We start from the raw sequence: 16,950 nt of genomic DNA on the forward strand, positions 1-16,950 counted from the left end.
GCCGATTCCGGCGTCTCCATCGCTCGCTCATGAGCGCGCCGGGATAACGAGGGCGCGGGGGCGCCGGGCGCGCCGGGGGTGCGGCAGCTGCCGGGTTTGGGTGTGTTTGAGGGCTTTCTGGTGTTCGCAGGGACGAGGCGCCGCTCCCAAAATCCCAGTTCCTGCCCTTCCTTCAGCTGGAATGAAGCTGCTTCTCAGCTGGGGAGCTTTGGGGTGATCCCCTGCGGGGCGGGGGCGCAGGGTGTGGGTGGTGGGAGCGCAGGGGTTTGGAGCAAAGAGAATTCGCCCAACAAGGAGTTTTCAGCTCCAGAGCCCCCCATTTCCCACCCCCCCAGCCATTAAAACCCTTCATAGGTGGTGCCGGGGAGAGAAAAGCGCTCCCTGTGCTGAACCTGATCAGATTTCCTGGGGTCCCCTCTGCCGAGGGGCAGCACCAGGCCCCAAATTCTGGGTTTATTTTTAGGCAAACCACCTTTTTTTCTCTTCATCCCACTGCTGTCCACTTCCCTGGGGGATGTGATGGAGCTGGGGGGGTGGCCGGAGGCTGAGCCCGCCCCCCCCTGGAGACCCGGCCCCGTGTCTGTCACTTGGCCCTTTCCCACGTGGGGATTTTGGGCTGAGAAAGAGGGAAAAAGGGGGTGAGCATGGGGAGGGCTGGGTGGCTGCCAGGACAGGGGGTGAGGGGTAAACTGAGGGGGGTCACAGACCCTCCTGGCCTTGACCTTGTTCCCCCCAGTGCAGGAGGAGGAGGAGGAGTTTGGGGGGCAGGAGCTGGTTCACACGCCCTCCTCCCCCCCCCAGCTCCCGAGTTTCTCCAGAGGGCTTTGGAGAGCGGTTAAAAATAACCAGCGGGGTGGAAAATATGACGGGCCCCCCCTTTCCTGCCCCCCACGTGTTCCCCCGGGACTCAGCCCTGCTGTCCTTGTCCCCCCACTATCACCCCATCGTGTCGCCATGAGCTGAGGAGCCTCTGGGGTGGGAAACTGTCCCGGGGGGTGTCACTGTGGGGGTTTTGGGGCGTCACTGCAGGTATCACTGGGTATCACTGCAGGGGTGGGGTGTTGGGGTATTGAAGTTTTGGGGTGTTGCTGGAGGTGCCAGGAGCTGCAGTATGGGGGTGGTGCAGCGTGGGGTGCAAAATGGGGTGCTGGGTGCCATGCACTGTGATGTGGGGTGCAGGACACCACGATATGGGGTGCAGTGCCCGATGTGGGGTGCGATATGGGGTGAAGCACGCTGCACTGTGGGGTGCAGTGTGGGGTGATGGGTGCACCCACAGTGCAGGGGGGTGCTGGTTCCCACGCCCTGTGCTATGTGGTGCAGCGGGTGCGCCTCCCCCCTCCCCCAGCCCGCTCTGGTCATCCCCCGGGCGGAGCCACCGGGAGGTGCCACCCGGTGTGACCCACCCGCGGCGACCCACCCGCGGCGAGCGGGGCGGGGCCGGGCCGGTTCTCCCGCGCTGTCCCGCGCTGTCCCGCGCTGCCGGGGCCGGGGGGTCGGCGGAGCGGCGGGATGGGGGCGCCGCGGGGGCTGTGGGGGCTGTGCCTGCCCTGGCTCTGCCTGCCCTGGCTCTGCCTGCGGCTGCTGCCCGGCGCTGCCTTCAACCTGGACGCCGCCAGCTCGCTGCTGAAGGACGGCGACAAGGGCAGCCTGTTCGGCGTGGCCGTGGCTCTGCACCGCCAGCTCAGCCCCGAGCCCGCCGGCTGGTGAGTTGGGGGGCCCGTGGAGTCGGGGCGCTCTGGGACCGGCGGATCCCCCCGCCGCAACGCTGGGATGGCCCCGCGTCGGGTCCCCGCAATCGGCGCTGTGTCACCACCTTGGCTCTGTGTCACCTCCTCGCGCCTGTGTCCTCCCTCGCTCGCTGAGCTGGGGACCGGCAGCGCCCCCCACCCCGCCGCTCCCCGGGACTGGATCTCCCCCACTCCCCCGCTTTTGGGGTGCTGAGACCCCAACTGGGCTGCAGACCCGAGGGGACAGGGACTTGTCGCTGCCACCGCTGCTGCATCACTCGGCAAGAGCTGAGGGGAGGGGATCGGGTGCAGAGAGCCCCCCGGCCGTGCCCCCACCCCCAAGCCGTGCCCACCACCTCCCCCGTGCCTGCTGCGCTGGCAAACGCCTGCCGGCCACCACCGATGTCCCCCGTGTGCCCCACGGACCCCAGCCCCTGCGTGCCCCGTGTCCCACATGGACCCCATCCCATCCCTTGTGTCCCCTGTGTCCCCATGGCTCCGAGGGGGTCTCCATGGTGGGGACCCCCGCAGCGGACAGGTCCCAGGGTCGCTGTCACCTGCACCTCCCCGCAGCCACTGTCCCTGCCACCCTGAGTGACTGCTGCATGTCCCCGTCCCCCCGCCAGCCTGGTGGCGCCGGCTGCAGCCGCCCCCGCTGCAGCAGCCGCCCCCGCCACATTCTTGGTGTCCGGGGGGGACATTTTGGGTCCCCGGCGCCAGAGCAGGTGTTGGCGGAGCTGCCAGCACCACGCTGGGCTCTGTCCCACTGCCACTGTTCCGCTGTCCCACTGCCCATCCCCTCTGGTCCACAGCCCGGCTCAGGGACAGGTTTGTCCCCACAGGCTCCTGACACGATCCCCTGGCACCCCGACAGTGTCCCCTGGTGCGGGGTGCGCTCCTGTGCCGGCTCCCTCCTTTTTTGGACATGTTGCCGCTGGGTTATTTTGAGTGAATTCCAGTTTATTTTTACCGGCTCTGCCTCCCCGCCACCCCCTGGGGCTCCCTGGCGTCCTGAGGCCACTGTCCCACAGGGACAGGGGCAGGGGGCGGCTGCAGGTTCCCTTACAGCCACCAAGTTGCCACCAGCAGCGTGGCACTCGTCTGAGAGAGGAGCGAGCCCCCCCAGGGAGGAGTAGGGGGTTCTGGATGGGGGTCAGGGTGCCCCCCACCCTGCTGCACCAAGGGGGGCTGGGACAGGGGCGCAGGCAGGAGTGGGGAGGTCCAGGTGTGCGTCACCTCCTGTGCCCCTTCCCTGCCCACCCGTGGTGCGAGCGGCAGCCGAGGCCTGGGATGGCTGCAGCTGCTTGGTGCGGGGGGGAGGGCTGGCACTGCCACAGCGTGAAATCGGGGCGGGGGCGCGGGGACAGCTGCATGGGGGCGGTGGGGACGCTCCCATGGGTGCTGGCGGCGTGGGGGGGGGGGGTCGGGTGTGCAAACCCAGCACCACAGGTGTGCAAATCCAGGGCTGGGGCTCATGGGGGGTGCTGCCCCCAACCCCTACCCTGATGGGGAGGTCCCTGCTGTGACCAGGCTGCTGGTGGGGGCCCCCCAAGCGCTGGCGCTGCCTGGCCAAGGTGCCAACCGGACCGGGGGGCTCTTTGCTTGCCCACTGACCCCTGAGCTCTCCGACTGCTGGCGGGTGCCCATCGACGAGGGAGGTGAGCTGTGCACCCAGGGGAGGCCTCCCCATCCCTGAGGGGGTTCCCCATCCCTTCGGGTGGGGGGATCCCGGCGGGGCTGACACTCCTGTCCCCAACAGTTGACCTGCAGCGGGAGAGCAAAGAGAACCAGTGGCTGGGGGTGAGCGTGAAGAGCCAAGGTGCTGGCGGCAAGATCGTGGTGAGCGCTGGGGGGACAGCGCTGAGAGCGGCACCACGGGGGGTCCCCGGCACCCCCTGACTCCCACCTTCCCCCACCACCCAGACCTGCGCCCACCTGTACGAAGCGCGGCACCGGGTGCAGCAGCCCCTGGAGACGCGGGATGTGATCGGGCGCTGCTTTGTGCTGAGCCAGGACCTGCGGGTGCGCGATGAGCTGGATGGCGGCGAGTGGAAGTTCTGCCAGGGGCGGCCGCAGGGCCACGACCGCTTTGGGTCCTGCCAGCAGGGCCTGGCAGCCGCTTTCAGCCCCGACCAGCACTACATCCTCTTCGGGGCCCCCGGCACCTACAACTGGAAGGGTGAGGGGGGCTGGAGGTGGGAGGGGGTGCTGGGCTGCGTGGAGTGGGTGTGCACATGTGTGGGTGCGTGTTCCTGCCAGGGCGGGTGTGCACGCGTGAGGGGTGTGCAAACGTGGAGTGTGAGCCCGCGGGTGCCTGTGTGTGGATGTGCTATAGGTGTGAACATGTGGCTGCGTGCGCGTTATAGGCGTGGGCACGTGTGCATGCTGTGTGTGAGCACACGCGTGTCTGTGCATGCTGCGTGAGTGTGCATGTATGCAGGTGAGGGTGAACACGTGTGTGAGCAGGCTACAGGTGCAAGCATGGCATGGGTGTAAGTGAGCACATATGTATTTGTGAGCGTGCTATAGGTGCCAGCCCAGTGCAGCGCTGTGGGCCATCTCCAGTGCCCCCCCGTCCCCAGGCAGCAGGAGAGTCCCCAGGGGGTGTCCCCCCCTCACCCTCCCTCGCTCCGCAGGGACTCTGCGCGTGGAGCTGCTCAACCAGAGCTCTCTCGACCTCCTGCGCTACGACGACGGCCCCTACGAGGCGGGGGGCGAGAAGGACCAGGATCCCTCGCTCATCCCCGTCCCCGCCAACAGCTACTTGGGTACGGGGCGGGGGGTGGCGGAGCCTGGGCGTGGCACAGGGGCGCCCCCACGGGACCCCCACGGCCTCACCACCCAGCTCCAGCCCCCCCCCCGGCTGTGCTGCCCCCTCTGACCTCCCCCTCTCTCTTTCTGTCCCACCCGGGGCTGTGACACAGGGCTGGTGTTTGTGACAAACATTGATAGCTCAGACCCTGACCAGCTGGTCTACAAAACCCCCGAGCCTGGCGAGAGGGTCCCCGGTGTGGCCGGTGACGTGGCCCAGAATAGCTACTTGGGTTCGTAAGCGCCGGTGTCCCCGGTGTCCCCGTGTGCCGCCCTCCCCAGAGCTGTGTCCTGTGGTGTGTCCCCCGTGTCTATGAGGGAACAGGGGAGCTCCTTCAGCTAGGCCTTGTGCGCACACGCGGTCCCCTTGTCACCTCCCTCCGTATGCACAGCATCGCCTCCCCACCTCGTGCACCCATCTTTGCACCCCCCTCCACGTGCATGTCCCGGCTGTGGGCAGCGCTGCCTTGTCCCCACCCGTCTCTGTCCTTGTCCCCATCCTGTGTCCTGTCGCTGTGCTGGGGCTGCGGGGGGCACTGCCAGGCTGGGGCGGGGGCAGAGCCCGGGGAGCCGGGGGTGCAGAGCCGGGGGTGCAGAGCCTGGCATGCTGCCCCCCACACCCTGCTGTCCCTGAGTGCTTGTTTCTGCATGGGGGGGTCCCGCGCAGCGGGCAGTGGCGACATCCTGCTGGGGGCTCGGGGGGCTGTGGGTGGCACTGTGACCCCTGCATGTAGGGAAGGGGCTCCTGCCCTCCCCCGGGGGCGGGGCTCTGCCGCTCTCCAGCAGGGGGGCTGCCCGGCTCTGCGCCGTGTCTTGCTGCTTTGGCCCCCAAATCTTCCTTTTTTCTCATCGAAATCTTCTGACAATGCGGGGGGGTGGCTGGTTCCTGCTCACCCCTCTGCTCCCCCTTGGCTTCCACCAGCCCAGAGCTGGGGAGCTGCCCCTGCCCCCATCTGCACCCAGGGAGCACAGAGCAGGGAAACTGAGGCATAAGCAGAGCCCCCCCCCCCGCCCCATTCCCACACCGAAGCACCAGTGTCCCCAAGGGCTTAAGCAGAGAGAGAGAGAGACGGACAGACGGCGAGTGTGGGCGGCCGGGGGGGGCCGGGTGGGCACCAACCTCCCCCCCCCGCAGGGTTCTCGGTGGACTCGGGCGCGGGGCTGACGCGGCGGCGCGAGCTCAGCTTTGTCACCGGCGCCCCCCGCGCCAACCACACCGGGGCCGTTGTCATCCTGCGGCGCGACAGCGCCAACCGCCTGGTCCCCGAGGCCGTGCTGCCCGGCCCGCAGCTCAGCTCCGCCTTCGGACACGCCCTGGCCGTCCTCGACCTCAACAGCGACGGGTGAATTTCGGGGGGATGCGCCCCCCGTGGCAGTTTGCCCCCTTCCCCAACAAGCCACGGCACCCGGGGGTCGCGCTGGCTCGGGGCGCCGGGATGGGTTGTTACTGGGCCAGGTGACGGAGCTGCTGTCCCCACAGTTGGATGGATCTGGTGGTGGGCGCCCCCCACTTTTTCGAGCGCAAGGAGGAGATCGGGGGGGCCGTGTACGTCTACATCAACCCGGGGGGGCACTGGGACTCGGCCACCCCCCTCCGCCTCAATGGCACCTGCGGCTCCATGTTCGGCATCGCCCTCAGCGCCGCCGGGGACCTCAACCACGATGGCTTCGAAGGTGAGGGGCCAGGGGGCCCTGGGGAGGGGTCCCCGTGGGCTGGGACACAGCCCACATCCTGCCGAGGGGGGAGATGGTCGCACCAGGGGGCTGCGTCTTATAGAGGGTCCTGGGAGGTGGAGTGGACCCCCCCCACACACCTGCTCTTGTCCCCCCACACACACCTGCTCTTGTCCCCCCACACACACACCTGCTCTTGTCCCCCCACACACACCTGCTCTTGTCCCCCCCAGACCTGGCAGTGGGGGCCCCCTTCGACGGCGCCGGCAAGGTCTACATCTACCACGGCAGCAGCCTGGGCATTGTGGTGAAGCCGGCGCAGGTGAGGGGGGATGGGGTGAGGGGGGCATTGCCCATCACACCCACCTCCTCGCCACTTCCCGGTGTCACCGGCCTGTCCCCAGGTCCTGGACGGGGAGGGCGTGGGGGTGACGGCCTTCGGATACTCCCTGTCGGGGGGGCTGGACGTGGATGGGAACCTGTACCCCGACCTGCTGGTTGGGTCCCTCTCTGACTCCGTCGTGCTCTACAGGTGGGTGTCTGCCACGGGCAGCCCCCCCCGAACCGGGCTGCCCCCACCCCGGGCATCCCCCATCCCTGAGCATACCGTATACCTGGGCATCCTGCATCCCCCAGCACCCCCATCCACAAGCACCCCCTGTCCCGGGGCATCCTTTGTCCCCCAGCAACCCCGTCCCCAGACACCCTCCCTTCCTCAAGCACCCCCTGTCCCCGGGCATCCCTTCTCCCCAGGCATCCCGCACAAGGCTCGGATGCTCTCGGTGGGGGTGCCCAGCCTGGCACGCCCCGTTTCCCCCCGCGCAGGGCCCGGCCGGTCGTGCACGTCTCTAGGAATGTGTCCCTGCTCCCCCCCAACATCGACCTGGAGCAGAGCAACTGCCGGCACCAGGAGGGTGTCTGGTGGGTACCCGCAGCCTCCCCTCCCTGGGCACACAGCGGGGGGTGGCTTCCTCCCGTCTTACCCCCTGCTCCGTGTCCCCCAGCGTGGATGTGCAAGCCTGCTTCAGCTACACCGCCAGTCCTGCCAGCTACAGCCCCCGCCTCGGTGAGCGTGGGGGATCCCAGGCGCTGCTGGGGGACAGGAACCCCCCGGGTGGGAGGGGAGGGACCCCCGCCATCGCGCCTGTCCCTCTCCCCGCCCAGTACTGGAGTACGTGTTCGATGCTGACACGGAGCGGCGGCGGCTGGGCCACCCCCCCCGCATCTCCTTCCTGGGCCGCCAGCCCTCGGACCCCGAGCACCAGTTCTCGGACACGCTGGAGCTGCCCGGCCAGCGCGCCCGTGCCTGCACCACGGCCACTTTCCAGCTGCAGGTGGGGCCCCGGCCCCGGCCCTGTCTCCATCCTTATCCCTTTATTCCTTTATTTCCATCCCTATCCTCATCTTCTTTTTTCTTCTTCTTCTCTTTATCCTCATCCTCATCTCTGTCCCAATCCCCATCTCCATCCCCATCCTTATTCTCATCCCCATTCTTATTCTCATCCTTGTTCCCCTCCCTTTCCATGTCCCGGTCCCCATTTTCTCCCCACCCCACCCCGCCCCGCCCCGCCCCGCCCCGCCCCGCCCCACCCCACCCATCCCATCCCATCCCACCTCACCCCACCCCACCCCATCCCACCCCACCCCACCCCACCCCATCCCATCCCACCCCACCCCATCCCATCCCATCCCACCTCACCCCACCCCACCCCACCCATCCCATCCCATCCCATCCCATCCCATCCCACCTCACCCCACCCCACCCCACCCCACCCCACCCCACCCCACCCATCCCATCCCACCCCACCCCATCCCATCCCACCTCACCCCACCCCACCCCACCCATCCCATCCCATCCCATCCCATCCCACCCCACCCCACTCCATCCCATCCCACCCCACCACACCCCACCCCACCCCATCCCATCCCACCGTGACCCCCTTACCCACCCCGCCCGCAGGACAACATCCGTGACAAGCTGCGCCCCATCGCTGTCACCCTCGCTTATGGCATCCAGGGAACCGACGACACACGGCAGCGCCGGGGGGCCACCCTGCCCCCGCTGTCACCCGTGCTCAGCCCCCAGCAGCCCAGCAGCCACCGCACCGAGGTGGGGACCCAGCCGTGTTCCCCACTCCTTCCCGGGGGCCTGGGGTGCGCTGTCCCACGTGGGGGGTGCCTGGGGTGTCCCCATCTCCCCCCGCTGTGTCCCCCCCAGGTGCATTTCCTGAAGCAGGGCTGCGGGGACGACAAGATCTGCCAGAGCAACCTCCAGCTCCACTTCCAGTTCTGCGCCCGCCTGGGGGATGCCGAGTTCCTGCCCCTGCCCAGGTGACAGTGGCTGCGTCCCCACCCCACGGAATGCTGGGGACACCCCAGGGCGGGGGGTCTCACGTTGGCTCTGCCCCCAGGGGTGACGATGGCACCGCCATCTTCTCCATGAGCGACCAGAAGGACGTGGCCTTGGAGATCCATGTCACCAACCTGCCCTCGGACCCGGCGGAGCCGCAGCGGGACGGGGACGATGCGCACGAGGCGCTGCTGATCGTCACCTTCCCCCCCGAGCTGCCCTACTCCGCCCTGCGCCCCTACAACGGGCGGGCGGCCTGGGTGGGGGCGGTACCGAGCGCGTTCGGGACGGGGGGACGGGGACAGTCCTGGGGGTGCTGAGGGATGGAGATGGTGCCGGGGGGTTGGGGTCCGATCTGGGGGTGATGAGGGACAGGGATGGTGCTGGGGGTGCTAGGAGGGTGGGATGCGGTCAGATCTGGGGGTACCAAGGGACGGGGATGGTCCTGGGGACACTGGAGGGACGGGGCTGGCTCTGGGGGTGCTGCGGAGAGTCAGATCTGCGGGTGCAGGAGGGGGTGAGTCTGGGGGTGCAGCGAGACCCCCAGCAGCAGCGGGGGCTCAGCTCCCCATCCCCGCAGGACAAGCCGGTGCTGTGCCTCGCCAACCAGAACGGCTCGCAGGTGGAGTGTGAGCTGGGGAACCCCCTGAAACGTGGAGCGCAGGTGGGGGCACCTCCACACTCCGCGACCCCCCATCCCCGCCCCGCCCCCTCAGCCTTCATCCCTCTGCCCCCCAGGTGCGGTTCTTCCTCATCCTCAGCACCCTGGGCATCACCCTCCAGACCACGGACCTGGCGGTGAAGCTGGCCCTGTCCACGTGAGCCGGGGGGGCCGGGGGGGTTTGCGAGGCGGGGGGAGGGGGCGCGGTGCTGACCTCCCCCGCGGTTCTCCCCAGTATCAGCGAGCAGCCGGGGCTGGAGCCGGTGCTGGCCCGTGCCCGCGTCGTCATTGAGCTGCCGCTCTCGGTGACGGGGTGAGTTCAGCGGGGAGGGGGGGCATGAGGGACCCCCCGCGCCCGCCCAGGGACCGCCATGACCCCCCCCGGCTGTCCCCGCAGTGTGGCCGTGCCGCCCCGGCTCTTCTTCGGGGGGGTGGTGCGGGGGGAGAGCGCGATGCGGCGGGAAAGCCAGGTGGGCAGCGCCGTGCGCTTCGAGGTGACGGTGAGTCCCCAAAACCTGGTCCGGGGGGGGAGGACGGGGGGAACACGGCGGGGGGTGGGGGGGCACGTGGGTGGTGGCCCCGAAGCTCCCGCTCTGCGCTCCAGCATGGGGGGGTGGGGGGAACCCGTACTGGGGGGGGGGGATGGTGTCTGTGCGGGGTGGGCGGTTGGTTGAGGGGCTCCGTAGCAGGTGTGGAGGGTCCACACAGGAAGTGGCCATGGGGTGGGGGGTCCATCCTGGATGGGGGTCTGTGTGGGGGTGGCTGTGACCCGGGGGGTCCATTCCCCTCTCACAGCCCGTGCCCCCTCCAGGTGTCCCACCGGGGCCCATCGCTGAAGACTCTGGGCTCTGCCTTCCTCACGCTGCTGTGGCCCCATGAGCTGCGCTCGGGGAAGTGGCTCCTGTACCCCCTGCACATGGAGCTGGCGGCCCCCCCGGGCCGGGGGGTGCCCTGCAGCCCCCCTGCCAACCCGCTGGGCCTGGCGCTGGTACAGCCGTGGGGTGGCTGGGGTGCGGGATCCCTGTCACCTCCAAACCCTCCATCCCCCTCCTTGCCCTGCCAGGAGCCGCCGGAGGCTGCGCCCCCCGAGGCGCCTGAGTCGGGGTCCTGGTGGGTGCCAGCACCCACTGAGAGGAGGAGGAACATCACGCTGGTGAGGGGGGGGCACCCAGTCCTGGGGTGCCCGTGATGCTGGGGAGCACCCGCTTTTGGGGTGCACGACTCCTGGGATGCCCCTGCCCCTGGGGTGCTCCTGCTCGTGGGGTGCACCCAGTGCTGGGGTGCCCCTGCTCCCAGGGTGCTCTGAGCGTCTTGTCCCATCCCGCAGGACTGTGCCCAGGGCACCGCACGCTGTCTGTCCTTCCGCTGTCCCCTGCCCAGCTTCGAGCGGGCGGCCGTGCTGACGGCCCGCGGCCGCCTCTGGAACGGCACCTTCCTGGAGGTACAGACCCCCGGGGTGGGGACAGACCCCTGGGGCTGGACAGGGGGCTCAGCCCCCCCGATTCCCACCCCAGGAGTACCTGGCTGTCACCTCGGTGGAGCTGATCGTGCGTGCCAGTGTCTCGGTGACGTCCTCCATCAAGAACCTGGTGCTGAAGGACGCGGCCATCCAGGTCTGTCCCCCCTGCTCCCCCCCTGCCCCCCCCTCACTGTCCCCTGACCGCCCTCCCGTCCCCAGATCCCTGTCACCATCTACCTGGACCCCGGCGCGGCAGTGGCGGGTGGCGTGCCCTGGTGGGTCATCGTGCTGGCCGCGCTGGCCGGCGGCCTCGTCCTCGCCCTGCTGGTCTGCGTGCTCTGGAAGGTGAGGGAAGGGGACAGCGCGATGGGTCCCCTCCCTGTGCCAGTGGGTCCCCCGGATGTGCTGTGCCACCCCCTGCCATGTCCCCTGGTGCTGTGCTGTGCCACCTCGGCCGTGTCATGCTGTGTCACACGGCGCCACCCTGTGCCGTGTCCCCTGGTGCTGCGCTGGGTCCCCTGGACATGCTGTGCCACCCGGGCCATGTCATCCTGTGTCACACTGTGACACGCCAGCCGTGCCATTCTGTGCCACTCTGTGCCACGCTGTGCCACCCCAGCTGTGCCGTGTCACCCAAGATATGCCATGTCACCCCAACCATGCTGTGCCATGCCATGCTGTGCCACCCCTTGCCATGCCACCCGCCCGGCTTTGCCCACCTCTCCCTCTCGCTCCCTCCCCAGTGCGGCTTCTTCCAGCGGAGCGGCCAGGGGTCCCGCTATCCCCCCAGCTACCACCGGGCACACCGGGGCCGGCAGCCCTCGGCGGAGCAGCGGGCGGGAGAGCGGTGACATGGTTGTCCCCTCCAGGCCTGGTGACGTGGCCGTGCAGGGGTGCGCGAGGGTTTGCGGTGCCCGAACTGGGATGTGCAATGGTTTGCAGAGCTGGTGGGCGCTTGTGCGAGGGTTTGCAGCACCCGAGCCAGGACGGGCGAGGGTTTGCAGCACCCGAGCCGGGACGGGCGAGGGTTTGCAGCACCCGAACGGGACGGGCGAGGGTTTGCAGCACTGGTGCGCAATTGTGCGATGGTTTGAATGTCCAAACTGGGACATGCGATGGTTTGTGGTGCCCAAACCGGGACGCGCAACGGTTTGCAGAGCTGGTGGACATTGCGCCATGGTTTGAACATCCAAACCGGGACGTGCAAGGGTTCACAACGCCCGAACCGGGACAGTCAGGGGTTTGTGGTGCTCAGACTGGGATGTGCAATGGTTTGCGGTGCCCGAACCGGGACGTGCGGGGGTGGGGGGTGTACAATGGCTTGCGGTGTACGATGGCTTGCGGTGTACGATGGTTTGCGGTGCACAAACGGGGAGGCGCGCGGGTTCCGGTGCCCCCGCGCGGTCCCGCGCTGCCGGGGGCGCCGTGGCCGCCGCGCGCTGCCCGCGCCGTCCCTGCGGCCGTGGGTCCCCGGGGTCCCTGACCCGCGCTGTCCCCCCAGCTGGGGTTCTTCCGGCGGGCGCGCGCGGCGCCGGCCGTGCCGCAGTACCACGCCGTGAAGATCCCGCGGCAGGAGCGGCAGCACCTGCGCGAGGGGAAGCTGGGGACCATCCAGAGGAAGGAGTGGGCCGCCCTGGGCGAGGCCCCCGACGGCCGCGTCACCCCCAGCTCCGCGTGACCCCGGGGAGGCGGCACGGGGCTGTGGGGGCGCGCGTGGGGCGCTGGACACGGGGGGCGGGGAGGGAGCCTGTGGAGACGTGCGGGAGGGACCGGGACAGGGACCGGGACAGGGACAGGGACAGGGACCGGGACAGGGACGGGGACCGGGACCGGTGCGGGAGGGACAGGGACAGGGACCGGTGCGGGAGGGACAGGGACCGGGACCGGTGCGGGGACAGCGGAGGGGGGCCCGTTTGCCCTGCGGGACAGGGGACTCAGTCCCACGGCCATGAGCGACCCAATAAAACCAACCGCCCCTCTATAGAGGCCGCGTCCCTCCTTCCCAGCCGGGGTGTCGGCCATGATGGGGGGGGGGGGGGGGGGGGGGGTGTGGAGAGAGCACTGGGGGCGCCGCCATGATGGGTGTGGCGGAGGGGGGGGGAGCACTGGGGGCGCCGCCAATGATGGGTGTGGCGGCCCCCCCCCACTGAGGGCGCCGCCATGATGGGTGTGGCGGAGGGGGGGGCGGCACTGGGAGCGCCGCCATGATGGGTGTGGCGGGCCCCCCCCCCCCCCCACTCGGGGCGCCGTCATGATGGGTGTGGCGGAGGGGGGGGCGGCACTGGGAGCGCCGCCATGATGGGTGTGGCGGCCCCCCTCACCGGGGGGCGCCGCCATGATGGGTATGGCGGAGGGGGGGGGCGGCACTGGGAGCGCCGCCATGATGGGTGTGGCGGCCCCCCCCCGGGGGCGCCGCCATGATGAGTGTGGCGGAGGGGGGGGGGCGGCGGCACTGGGAGCGCCGCCATGATGAGTGTGGCGGGGGGGGGGGGAGGCACTGGGAGCGCCGCCATGATGAGTGTGGCGGGGGGGGAGGGGGGCGGCACTGGGAGCGCCGCCATGATGGGTGTGGCGGGGGAGGCCGTGCGGTGATGGGTGTTCTAGTTTTGACGGGCCCTGTTTGCGGGATAACGGGCTCGTCGCCGTCCCCGCCCGTGGGCTGCGCCCCGTCGCCCGGGCCCCGTCGCCCCCGCCCCACCGGCAACGGCAGAGGAGAAAGGAGCGGGAGTGCCACCCTGCCCTTAGTCAAGATGGCGGGGCCCTGACCTAAGATGGCGCCGCGGCGCTGCTTTAAAATGGCGGCACCTCCTGCCGCTTCAGTGCGCGTGATGGTGACGTCAATCATCTTCCTGTGGATACCCGGAAGCGACGCCGTCCGTGATGGCGGCGGGGAGGAGGGCGCTGCCGAGCGGCCGGACCCTGCGCTCCCGGGGATGGTGAGGCGGCTCCGGCGGCCCCGGAGCGGGGCGGCCCGCGGGGGGCGGCGGCGGGACGGAGCGCGGTCCTCCCCGGGCCAGGAGGGGCTTCTTCCGGGGAACTCCACCTCCTCTCCGCCCCCAGACCCGCCGCCCCCCGCCCTGATGGCGTCGGGCGCCACGAGCCGCTCCGAGGACGAGGAGTCGCTGGCGGGACAGAAACGGGCTCAGCCCCCGCCGCGGGGACCGTCCCCAAGCGCCGCAGCTCCTCCCGGTACGTCTGGGGGGCCCGGGGGGCCGCGGGCCGGGCCGGCGCGGGGCGGCTCGGCAGCGTCAGCTCCCCGCAGGTTCATCAAGCGCAAGAAGTTCGACGATGAGCTGGTGGAGAGCAGCCTGGCCAAGCCCTCCAGCCGCGCCAAGGGCGCCGAGCCCGCGCGCTGCCCGGGCGGGGAGCCCCCCCCGGGTGACCGCCGGAAGGTGAGGGGGCGCCGGGGCGGCGCGGGGGGGCCGCGGAGCCCCCGCTCACCGCGCCGCTCCCGCCCAGGTCTCCAAGGCGGCGGCCGCCCCCGCGGCGCCCAGCCCCGTGCCCGCCCCCCCCGGCCTGGCCAAGCGCGTGAAGAAGAGCAAACAGCCCCCCCCGGTCACCAAGACCTGGGGCGCTGGAAGCCGGCGGACGACCTGCTGCTCATTAACGCCGTGCTGCAGGTAACGGGCTGCTGCAGGTAACAGGCTGCTGCAGGTAACGGGCTGCTGCAGGTAACGAGCTGCTGCAGGTAACGAGCAGCCCCAGTGCCCCGGGAGGTTTGTCATCCCCAGGCTTTGGGATCGGCGCCTGCGGGCCGCTAAATATCTGTAATTTATGACGGTGGTGGTTATTATTGCCCCTGGGGACTACTCGGGTATTTTAAGTTATTATTATTGTTATTATTATGACCTGTAATTGTCGTCATTATTGTTGCTGTTACCACTGTTATTATAATATCATATTTTTGCAGCGAGAAACTTAAGCAGGGAAAGGTGTTTATTTAAGTGGTGAGGAACAAAAGCGTTCCACGTGCAGGACTCATTTGGTGCGACTGCCTGTAAAACGGTCTCATTCATTATTATTTTGTCATTTTATCATTATTATTTTTAGAGGACAAGGGTTATTTTCAAACACAGGCCTGAACTTTTTAAACAGAGATTTAGTGACTTATTCCTCTTGGCTGAAAACGGCAGCTCACGTGGAGCTGGACCCCGCGCTGACTTGGATCAGACTCTTTAGGTTGTAGCTTTTTAAAATCGTTTCAGTTGTATTTTCATACAGTGAGGACGAAACCGCTCGTCCGATCTTTTCTTTTGGCTGAAGAGTTAACGTTGGACTTGAGGATCTTGCAGCTCTTTCCCAACCCAACTTACTCAGTGATTTTGTGGCAATTCTCTGATTTTGATTCCCTGGTTTTTCCGTCCCCCCCGCGCCCCAGACCAACGACTTGACCTCGGTGCACCTGGGGGTGAAGTTCAGCTGCCGCTTCAACCTGCGGGAGATCCAGGAGCGCTGGTACGCGCTGCTGTACGACCCCGTCATCTCCAAGTGAGCGCCGGGGGGTATTTCTTGGGGAGTTTTAGGGGTTTTTAGGGGGCAGGGGGGTCTCAGCCCCTGTTCCCGCGCAGGCTGGCGTGCCAGGCCATGCGGCAGCTGCACCCCGAGGCCATCGCCGCCATCCAGAGCAAAGTTCTCTTCAGCAAAGCCGAGGAGCAGCTGCTCACTAAGGTGGGATCGGTAAGAGCCGGGGGGTGTCTCAGGTGTTGGGGGGGTCCTGTGTGTCCCCAGGTGCCGCCACGTGTCCCTTGTCCCCCCGCAGAGCAGCCAGCCCACGCTCGACACCTTCCAGGAGCTGCTGCACAAGCACCCCGACGTTTTCTACCCGGCGCGCACGGCCAAGGCGCTGCAGCTGCACTGGCAGCTCATGAAGCAGTATTACCTGCTGGACGACCAGACCGGTGAGCGCCCCGGTGTCCCCCGCGTCCCCGTCCCCTCTGCCCCGGCCCCTCACCGACCCCCGCGCTGCCCCTTCCAGTGCAGCCGCTGCCCAAGGGCGACCAAGTGCTGAACTTCTCGGACGCCGAGGACGCGCTCGATGACAGCAAACTCAAGTGAGGGGGCTCGGGGGGACACGGTGCTGATGACCAGCTACAGGGAGGTTTTGGGGGGCTGGAGGGGGCAGAAGCCATGCTGGGCGGGGGGGGGGGTCACAATCTCATTGTTTCTTCTCCACAGGGATGTGCGGGACGAGGTGCTGGAGCACGGTGAGTCCCGCCCGCTCCCTTCTGTGCACCCCAAATGGGGGTGGGGTGGCCCAGAAAGCCCCCAGGATCCCCCCAGCTCCCCTTGTCCCCCCAGAGCTGACAGTGGCCGACAGGCGCCAGAAACGGGAGATCCGGCAGCTGGAGCAGGAGCTGCACAAGTGGCAGGTGCTGGTCGACAGCATCACCGGTGAGCGCCGGGGGGGCCTGTGTCCGGTTGTACGTCCTGCCGGCCATCTGTCTGTCCAGTCACCCTGTTTTCTCACACCCCTCAGGCATGAGCTCCCCGGATTTCGACAGCCAGACGCTGGCTGTGCTGCGGGGCCGCATGGTGCGGTACCTCATGCGCTCCCGCGAGGTGAGTGCAGGGGCTGTGCCCCCCCCCGCGACCCCCGAATTTCCCAGGGAGCCCCCCCTCATGTTTTCCCCCTCCCCAGATCACACTGGGCAGAGCCACGAAGGACAATCAGATCGACGTGGACCTGGCGCTGGAGGGGCCGGCCTGGAAGATCTCCCGCAAGCAGGGTGGGGAGGGGACAGGGACGGGGACGGGGTGCAGGGAGCGCTCTGCAGCTGCACCCCTCCCGTTTTACCCCCCCCCCCCCATTTTACCTCTCCCTCCCACGCAGGCGTCATTAAGCTGAAGAACAACGGGGATTTCTTCATTGCCAACGAGGGCCGGCGCCCCATCTACATCGACGGGCGCCCCGTGCTCGGCGGCAACAAGTGGAAGCTCAACAACAACTCGGTGGTGGAGGTGGGTCCAGGGGGCCTGGGGGGGCCCGGGGGGCTCCCGGGGTCCCCCCTCACCCCGTGCCCCCCCCAGATCGCCAGCCTCCGCTTCGTGTTCCTCATCAACCAGGACCTCATCGCCCTCATCAAGGCGGAGGCGGCCAAGCTGGCGCAGCAGTGACCGAGGGACGGGGGGGCCCTGCAGCTGCCCCCCAGCTCCTCAGTGTTCGTTGTGGGCAAAGAGGGGCAGAGTGGAGCAGAATTCCTGAGTTTTTAAAAGCTCCCTGTTGGGGTTTAATTTAATTAATTTGTTCAATTGATTCAGGAAAAGT

The 16,950-nt window shown here is 68.4% G+C and overlaps 2 protein-coding genes across 2 annotated transcripts; both read left to right on the plus strand.

The window, feature by feature from the left end:
- Positions 1-1,512: 1,512 nt before the first annotated feature.
- Positions 1,513-12,363, plus strand: ITGA7 (integrin subunit alpha 7; the record flags this gene model as incomplete). The annotated part of the gene is made up of 26 exons (XM_080360534.1): positions 1,513-1,706; positions 3,261-3,388; positions 3,490-3,569; positions 3,654-3,909; positions 4,367-4,498; positions 4,655-4,774; positions 5,677-5,884; positions 6,022-6,215; positions 6,449-6,537; positions 6,620-6,747; positions 7,041-7,136; positions 7,220-7,281; positions 7,380-7,549; positions 8,176-8,325; positions 8,434-8,546; positions 8,627-8,825; positions 9,146-9,229; positions 9,304-9,383; positions 9,462-9,539; positions 9,624-9,726; positions 10,038-10,214; positions 10,290-10,379; positions 10,554-10,667; positions 10,741-10,839; positions 10,905-11,030; positions 12,187-12,363. The coding sequence occupies 26 exons, from the start codon at positions 1,513-1,515 to the stop codon at positions 12,361-12,363; spliced, it is 3,447 nt and encodes a 1,148-aa protein (XP_080216660.1).
- A 1,402-nt stretch (positions 12,364-13,765) lies between these two features.
- Positions 13,766-16,947, plus strand: MCRS1 (microspherule protein 1; the record flags this gene model as incomplete). The annotated part of the gene is given in 15 exon segments (XM_080360515.1): positions 13,766-13,820; positions 13,823-13,874; positions 13,948-14,077; positions 14,145-14,244; positions 14,247-14,305; positions 15,064-15,173; positions 15,254-15,362; positions 15,445-15,583; positions 15,661-15,736; positions 15,861-15,889; positions 15,984-16,076; positions 16,162-16,244; positions 16,324-16,411; positions 16,516-16,643; positions 16,713-16,947. Coding segments are annotated over 15 exon segments (1,338 nt in total). The 3' UTR covers positions 16,800-16,947.
- Positions 16,948-16,950: the final 3 nt, after the last annotated feature.

The sequence above is a fragment of the Nesoenas mayeri genome (assembly GCF_963082525.1).
Source record: "Nesoenas mayeri genome assembly, chromosome: 28".
In the NCBI taxonomy this organism is placed as follows: Eukaryota; Metazoa; Chordata; class Aves; order Columbiformes; family Columbidae; genus Nesoenas; species Nesoenas mayeri.